This window comes from Sinocyclocheilus grahami, unplaced genomic scaffold (genome assembly GCF_001515645.1).
Source record: "Sinocyclocheilus grahami isolate Dianchi unplaced genomic scaffold, SAMN03320097.WGS_v1.1 scaffold1124.1, whole genome shotgun sequence".
Classification (NCBI taxonomy): Eukaryota; Metazoa; Chordata; class Actinopteri; order Cypriniformes; family Cyprinidae; genus Sinocyclocheilus; species Sinocyclocheilus grahami.
The window spans coordinates 95,267-104,479 of NW_015506303.1; the positions used below are offsets into that span (position 1 = coordinate 95,267).

Sequence of the window (9,213 nt, forward strand, 5' to 3'; positions counted from 1 at the left end):
TACAATGATTTCTGAAGATCATGTGACACTGAAGACTGGAGTAATGACGCTGAAAATTCAGCTTTGATCACAGAAATAAATTTCATTTTAAAATTTGTTCAAGTAGAAAACAGAAAAATGTTATGTTGTAATAATATTTCACATTATTAGTGTTTTATTGTATTTTGTATTAAATAAATGCAGGGTTGGTGACAGGGTTTTGACTGTTTACTTGAATTATGAAAACAATATTTACTTAAGAAATTCTTAAAGACTAATTTGTTAATATTTATATTACTATTTTGCTTTAAAAATAATGTATATATTTATTTATTTATTTAAATATCAGTTATGAAAATGGTATTTATTTATTTTTAGTTTAATATCCCTGGTATACACTTTTCTAAGCTTCTATGTTATTATTTGCTGTATGAATCAGTGTCTATTCAGCGAGATCATGTTTGTATTTAGACAGAGACAAGGAAACGATAGATGATGTTAGCTTCTGGTAAAAGCTACTGTACTTAATGTCTTTTAAAGAAACTCTATGCCTGAGTCGAATTCTATTACGCCAGCAGATTTCTGTCTACAAAGAGCTGATGCACTTTCCGTGCAGAAAAGCCAAGAGTAAAATTCTTGTGGCCAAAACCTGAAACTCCCATTTTCAACCCAAATAGCCATTACCCAGCATCCTGTGTGTTCCTATTCTGCTGTTGAGCAGGTGACCTTTGACTGGACCGCAGGCAGATGCACCGCGGTGGGAGAAAGAGTTTATTCAGCCCCAACCCAACCCCAAAATCTGCATGGCTCTCCCCCGCTGATGGTGTTCGATATGTCAGTTCAGCTCAGAGTTTACCCTCACTTCCTGATCTATTTATAGACGTCAGCATTCTATCGCTCTCATTTCCCCAAAGGCAAATACGAGAGAGCATGTGAGCGCTTAAAACAGCCATGGGAAGCAATTATTGTGGTGTAGTGTTAAAAGACTGCAGGGGAAAACTGCACTTTGGCTTCACTGGATCATCACTGGATATACCATATTATTATATTTACAAAAATAACTAAATTTTAAATTCAAAGTAATTGCGCGTTAATTGCGGCTAAGAAATTACCCCCCAACATATCACATAAAGTAATTATTGTGTTAAATGAGAAAAAAAAAACACTGAATAGCCAATTATATTTAAATATTTAAACATGGAATTATTATTTTTTTTCAAGAAAACAAAACTCAATATTAAACAAAAAACACCAGTAGGTGGCACCAAGTCACTGTCTTAATAAACAAGTAATTCAGACATGCATTCAGCTGATTCGTTCAAATGGCTGATTCATTCAGAAACAAAGCATATGACTGGCTTCATGAATGAGTCACTGAATTATTCACTCACTCGATTTGTTCAAACGGCCAATTCATTCAAGTCAAGTCAAGTCACCTTTATTTATATAGCGCTTTTAACAATACAGATTGTGTCAAAGCAACTGAACAGCATTAATTAGGAAAATAGTGTGTCAATAATGCAAAATGACAATAGTAAACACTCATTTTTCAGTTAAAGACAGTTCATCATTGAATTCAGTGACGAAGCAAGCGGCCATCTTTATGAATGAGTCACTGAATCATTCACCACTCGATTAAAAATGTGTTGATTCATTCAGTAACAAAACACTAACGTGTGTTGCTCGAAAAGACAACTGGACAACTGACTAGAACTATTTTCGTTTGTGAAATTGAACAAAACATACAATACTGACAATACTGTGTCTAAAATAAGTCATCCCAATAAGACCACATATGAACTAGGGGTGTGGGATATATATCGTCTGCGATAATATCGTAATTGTTGTTTTAACGATGTGCATTTTGACATTATCGAGTATTTTGCAAAAACCATTCAAAACATCCCTACAGAGCGCACGCATACATTACGTGAAGTCTAGATTAGTGCGTGTGCGCATTTAATGTGTTTTCTTTCGCTGCATGATTCAGTCTATTAAAATGCATTTAGAATGAGCACAAATTCAAGACATGATGGCAGAACATTTATATATTTATACCACTTCATATAGTTATTCAATTTCACACGAAGAGTGCCGTTCTCTCCAAAAATTACCATGATTACAAATGTGACATTGAATTCAATAAACAATAAGTTAATTAAGAGACTTATGTTTTAGACACCATATTGCTTGTTTTTGCTCTATTTCGCCAACAATCATCCCGAATACAGCCACAGCGCTGTTTTGTGTCTCTGAGCAACGTGACGGTGTTTCGTTCCTGAATGAATCAACCGTTTAAATGATTCGGTTCAATCGCAATGACTCACTTATTAACAGTGATTTGCTGCCACCTGCTGGTGGTTTTAATTTCACATTTCGGCTTTTTCATGCTTTTCTTTTTTTTTGTAGATTTTTTTTCATGTTTTAAATCATTTCAATTATCAGTTTTCAACGTTTTAAGTTTAATATATCAAAACATTATTTATGCATTTGTAATTGCAGGTTAAAAGCATTCATGTCTTGCATTAAACAAAATACATGTGTAAATACATCTAAATGCCACTTCAGATTAATTTGCTCGGTAACAGCCCAAATGTCTTATTACTCTAATTCACTGATTAAATGTAAGAATTTGACTCAAAAGATAATGGACACTTTTAGAAAAAATGGCTTTATAAAGGTAAAAATGCCCATAAAATGCAAAAATCAGTTTAAACTTATTGGAAAAGATTAATTTCTATCAGTATATCAGTACCACCACACAGAATATGAAGAATATTAAAAACATTAGGAGTCAGCTGTCTGCGGCAGTGCTTAAGACACCAGCACAATAACACACTCAGCAAAATATCGTCTAATTATCGTTATCGATAAAATCCCAGAAAGTATTGAGATATAATTTTTTGTCAATATTGCACACCCCTAATATGAACTGCAATTTAATAGAATTTTGGGCTCATTTCGACTTACGTCTTGATTGCTCATCTCCCAGTATGGTCTCTCGCCGTACGACATCACTTCCCACATCACAATACCGTAGCTCCACACGTCACTGGCTGAGGTGAACTTCCTGTAGGCGATGGCCTCTGGAGCCGTCCACCTGATGGGAATCTTTCCTCCCTGCAAGACAAACAGCTTTCTGAAATCTCACATCGTCTCACATCAGAAACGTGTCTTGTCAGAGCATCTTAACGGGTGATTATCGCTGGGAAAGAATGGCGTCAGGCTGTGAAATGTGACAGGAAGCATTAGGTCTGTGGATGGCTGCTGCATGCCAATCGTTAATTGACTGTCCCAGTGTTAGCACTCTCCGTCTCTGACGGCACTGAGGAGACATGTCTTAATTTACTTTGCCAACAGTTCACTTAGCCATAAAACGCTTCCCTCAGTGTTACTTTGACACACCAATACAAAAAACAGACGACAAAGAGCACTATGCTATGCTAATTATGACAGCCACCACCAAACCTCTAATTATCCTCTTTCAGAACAAGGCAGCTCCATTTTCAGGGCTCAATAATAATTAGTTCTCACTGTGGAATAAATTTTTTCTTGCTCTGACCAAATTTCACTGGTTTTGAGGCAAACAAATAAAATACAATTCTGGCTGTGTTTTAGCAACATATAAGTGTCAGAATATATGCTATATATTTTTCAGGGCTCAATAATAATTAATTCTCACTGTGGTACACATTGTTTCTTGCTCTGACCAAATTTCACTGGTTTTGAGGCTAAACAAATTACAATTCTGGCCGATGACAGTGTTATCTGCACATATAGCATGTGCAGATAACACTGTCATCGGCCAGAATTGTACTGGGGCCGGATTCAAAACCAGTGAAATTTGGTCAGAGCAAGAAAAAATTTATTCCACAGTGAGAACTAATTATTATTGAGCCCTGAAAATGGAGCTGCCTTGTTCTGAAAGAGGATAATTAGAGGTTTGGTGGTGGCTGTCATAATTAGCATAGCATAGTGCTCTTTGTCATCTGTTTTTTGTATTGGTGTGTCAAAGTAACACTGAGGGAAGCGTTTTATGGCTAAGTGAACTGTTGGCAAAGTAAATTAAGACATGTCTCCTCAGTGCCGTCAGAGACGGAGAGTGCTAACACTGGGACAGTCAATTAACGATTGGCATGCAGCAGCCATCCACAGACCTAATGCTTCCTGTCACATTTCACAGCCTGACGCCATTCTTTCCCAGCGATAATCACCCGTTAAGATGCTCTGACAAGACACGTTTCTGATGTGAGACGATGTGAGATTTCAGAAAGCTGTTTGTCTTGCAGGGAGGAAAGATTCCCATCAGGTGGACGGCTCCAGAGGCCATCGCCTACAGGAAGTTCACCTCAGCCAGTGACGTGTGGAGCTACGGTATTGTGATGTGGGAAGTGATGTCGTACGGCGAGAGACCATACTGGGAGATGAGCAATCAAGACGTAAGTCGAAATGAGCCCAAAATTCTATTAAATTGCAGTTCATATTAGGGGTGTGCAATATTGACAAAAAATTATATCTCAATACTTTCTGGGATTTTATCGATAACGATAATTAGACGATATTTTGCTGAGTGTGTTATTGTGCTGGTGTCTTAAGCACTGCCGCAGACAGCTGACTCCTAATGTTTTTAATATTCTTCATATTCTGTGTGGTGGTACTGATATACTGATAGAAATTAATCTTTTCCAATAAGTTTAAACTGATTTTTGCATTTTATGGGCATTTTTACCTTTATAAAGCCATTTTTTCTAAAAGTGTCCATTATCTTTTGAGTCAAATTCTTACATTTAATCAGTGAATTAGAGTAATAAGACATTTGGGCTGTTACCGAGCAAATTAAATCAACAAAGAAGCTGCATCTGAAGAGGCATTTAGATGTGTTTACACACATGTATTGTGTTTAATGCAAAACATGAATGCATTTAACATGCAATTACAAATGCATAAATAATGTTTTGATATATTACACATAAAACGTTGAATACTGATATTTGAAATGATTTAAAACATGAAAAAAAAAGAAAAAAAAGAAATGTGAAATGAAAACCGCCAGCAGGTGGCAGCAAGTCACTGTTAATAAGTGAGTCGTTGCGATTGAACCGAATCATTTAAACGGTCGATTCATTCAGGAACGAAACACCGTCACGTTGCTCAGAGACACAAAACAGCGCTGTGGCTGTATTCGGGATGATTTTTGTTGGCGAAATATAGCAAAAACAAGCAATATAGTGTCTAAAACGTAAGTCTCTTAATTAACTTATTGTTTATTGAATTCAATGTCACATTTGTAATCATGGTAATTTTTGGAGAGAACGGCACTCTTCGTGTGAAATTGAATAACTATATGAAGTGGTATAAATATATAAATGTTCTGCCATCATGTCTTGAATTTGTGCTCATTCTAAATGCATTTTAATACTTTGACACACCAATACAAAAAACAGATGACAAAGAGCACTATGCTATGCTAATTATGACAGCCACCACCAAACCTCTAATTATCCTCTTTCAGAACAAGGCAGCTCCATTTTCAGGGCTCAATAATAATTAGTTCTCACTGTGGAATAAATTTTTTCTTGCTCTGACCAAATTTCACTGGTTTTGAGGCTAAACAAATTACAATTCTGGCCGATGACAGTGTTATCTGCACATATAGCATGTGCAGATAACACTGTCATCGGCCAGAATTGTACAGAATTCACAAAACATTCTTAAAAATAAAGTACTTCTTAACTGCCATTTTCTATTTGCTTCTATTTACAACACTTACATACAGGACTCATTCTTTCTAGAGACAGAGCAAGAGAAACAGTGGAAATTAATACATTTAAAAAATGTGTTTTTAAAAAAGCACTTAAGAAGGTACTCAAGAATTGTTCAAGAGTTGCAGACTTATGATTATTACATTAATCTGCAGGCTGTGCAAAAACATGGACTTTGAGGTCATTGAGTCTTTGGCAACAACGCCATACACAACACCACAGCCTGTCATGTTAAGACAGTTCTTGAGAATTCTTTAAAAAAAAAATTAAGTTGAACTTAGTAACATTCTTACGGAATTTTAGAATGAGTATTAAACTCCTGCCAAGCAATTCACAATGAAAATAATGCATGCTTGTTATGATTATTACATTAATTTGTGGGCTGTGCAAAAACAGTCTTTGAGGTATTTTTCATTAGACTCATCAGCAAGTGACAAACACTTCCATACAATCAGATAACACCAAATTCTGTTTTAGAAAATGCTTCTTAAGAAAATAAATTATTTTATTTTATTTTATTTTATTTTATTTTATTTTATTTTATTTTATTTTATTTTATTTTATTTTATTTTATTTTATTTTATTTTATTTTATTTTATTTTATTTTATTTTATTTTATTTTATTTTATTTTATTTTATTTTATTTTATTTTATTTTATTTTATTTTATTTTATTTTATTTTATTTTATTTTATTTTATTTTATTTTATTTTATTTTATTTTATCTGGCCCCTGGAATTATTTTAGCACCCTTCAGTAAAATAGTTATATAAATCAGTGAATTGCCATCCAAGATATGCAATTCTGACTCTGCGGGTCAGTTCAGTATGAAAGTTTTTTTTTTGCAAGAAAAAAAGTCAGAATTGTGAGATACAGACTTCCAATTGTGAGAAAAAGAGTCAGTATTGTGAGATATAAACTCATAATTGCAAGGAAAAAAGTAAGAGTTGTGAGATGTAAACTTTACAAATTTATAACTTGCGAATGTGCGAAATATTATCTGCACATATAGCATGTGCAGATAACACTGTCATCGGCCAGAATTGTACTGGGGCCGGATTCACAAAACATTCTTAAAAATAAAGTACTTCTTAACTGCCATTTTCTATTTGCTTCTATTTACAACACTTACATACAGGACTCATTCTTTCTAGAGACAGAGCAAGAGAAACAGTGGAAATTAATACATTTAAAAAATGTGTTTTTAAAAAAACACTTAAGAAGGTACTCAAGAATTGTTCAAGAGTTGCAGACTTATGATTATTACATTAATCTGCAGGCTGTGCAAAAACATGGACTTTGAGGTCATTGAGTCTTTGGCAACAACGCCATACACAACACCACAGCCTGTCATGTTAAGACAGTTCTTGAGAATTCTTAAAAAAAAAATTTAAGTTGAACTTAGTAACATTCTTGCGAAATTTTAGAATGAGTATTAAACTCCTGCCAAGCAATTCACAATGAAAATAATGCATGCTTGTTATGATTATTACATTAATTTGTGGGCTGTGCAAAAACAGTCTTTGAGGTATTTTTCATTAGACTCATCAGCAAGTGACAAACACTTCCATACAATCAGATAACACCAAATTCTGTTTTAGAAAATGCTTCTTAAGAAAATAAATTTTTATTTTATTTTATTTTATTTTATTTTATTTTATTTTATTTTATTTTATTTTATTTTATTTTATTTTATTTTATTTTATTTTATTTTATTTTATTTTATTTTATTTTATTTTATTTTATTTTATTTTATTTTATTTTATTTTATTTTATTTTATTTTATTTTATTTTATTTTATTTTATTTTATTTTATTTTATTTTATTTTATTTTATTTTATTTTATTTTATTTTATTTTATTTTATTTTATCTGGCCCCTGGAATTATTTTAGCACCCTTCAGTAAAATAGTTATATAAATCAGTGAATTGCCATCCAAGATATGCAATTCTGACTCTGCGGGTCAGTTCAGTATGAAAGTTTTTTTTTTGCAAGAAAAAAAGTCAGAATTGTGAGATACAGACTTCCAATTGTGAGAAAAAGAGTCAGTATTGTGAGATATAAACTCATAATTGCAAGGAAAAAAGTAAGAGTTGTGAGATGTAAACTTTACAAATTTATAACTTGCGAATGTGCGAAATATAAACTTAATTCTGACAATTCTATGGTGGAAATAAGCATCCGTAGTTCAGGGTTCATTCATAGTTCTAGGTTGTAGAGGATGCAGCACATGATTTTGTAGTGTAAAATGTCCCTAATGCACTCTGCAACAGAAGCGTCCAGCTTAATATGTTACTGCAATATCAGAGAGCAGGAAGACAACAGTATTGAAAAGTAGGGTGCTAGTGGCACTGGGTTTGAATCCAGGATTAAAACAAAAGGCCTGCTGCGAGGTAGCTAATAGATGCGAGGTGTAGTAGGTTAGCTGTTAGCGTGACTCAGCGTTTATCCTCTGTAGCACGTACGCGGGTTGTGTAGGCCGCCTCTGGGTCGTCCTCCAGCACTCTCGACAAGCCGAAGTCGGACACCTTACACACCAGGTTGCTGTTGACCAGGATGTTGCGGGCAGCCAGGTCACGGTGCACATAGCCCATCTCAGAGAGGTAGCGCATGCCAGAAGCAATGCCACGCAGCATGCCGACCAACTGGATGACAGTGAACTGACCGTCGTTCTTCTGTTGGAGCAGTAAAGATATATATTATACATGAATATAAGCATAATACAATTGAATGCTTATACTTCAGAAAGAATGAATAACTGTACAAACTGAGTAATTACATGAGAAGAGCACCTTTGTGTCTGCATTTGATGAAGTGCACACAACAATCTGCAGTTAAGTGCTTGGAAGTTTATATATGAATTCAAAATCAATTACAAATAAATGAATTCAAAATGAATTACAAATAAATGAATTCAAAATTAATTACAAATAAATGAATTCAAAATTAATTATAAATATATAATTGCAAACTTAATTAAAAATGAGTTGGATGGTTGGATGGATAGATAGATAGATAGATAGATAGATAGATAGATAGAAGAGCACCTTTGTGTCTGCATTTGATGAAGTGCACACAACAATCTGCAGTTAAGTGCTTGGAAGTTTATATATGAATTCAAAATCAATTACAAATAAATGAATTCAAAATGAATTACAAATAAATGAATTCAAAATTAATTACAAATAAATGAATTCAAAATTAATTATAAATATATAATTGCAAACTTAATTAAAAATGAGTTGGATGGTTGGATGGATAGATAGATAGATAGATAGATAGATAGATAGATAGATAGGTGGATGGATGGATGGATGGATGGATGGATATATAGATAGGTGGATAGGTGGATGGATGGATGGATAGATAGGTGGATAGGTGGATGGATAGGTGGATGGATGGATAGATAGATAGGTGGATAGGTGGATGGATGGATGGATAGGTAGATAGATGGATGGATGGATGGGTGGATG

At 33.9% G+C, this 9,213-nt stretch overlaps 1 protein-coding gene across 1 annotated transcript in view; it reads right to left on the bottom strand.

The window, feature by feature from the left end:
* Positions 1 to 9,213, bottom strand: part of LOC107567057 (ephrin type-A receptor 4a-like) — a 26,487-nt gene that overhangs the window by 9,604 nt on the left and 7,670 nt on the right. The window contains exons 5-6 of the mRNA XM_016252654.1: positions 8,206 to 8,415; positions 2,950 to 3,099 (exon numbers count right to left, since the gene is read on the bottom strand). Coding sequence (XP_016108140.1) covers positions 2,950 to 3,099; positions 8,206 to 8,415 — 360 coding nt within the window. The remainder of the gene's footprint in view (positions 1 to 2,949; positions 3,100 to 8,205; positions 8,416 to 9,213) is intronic.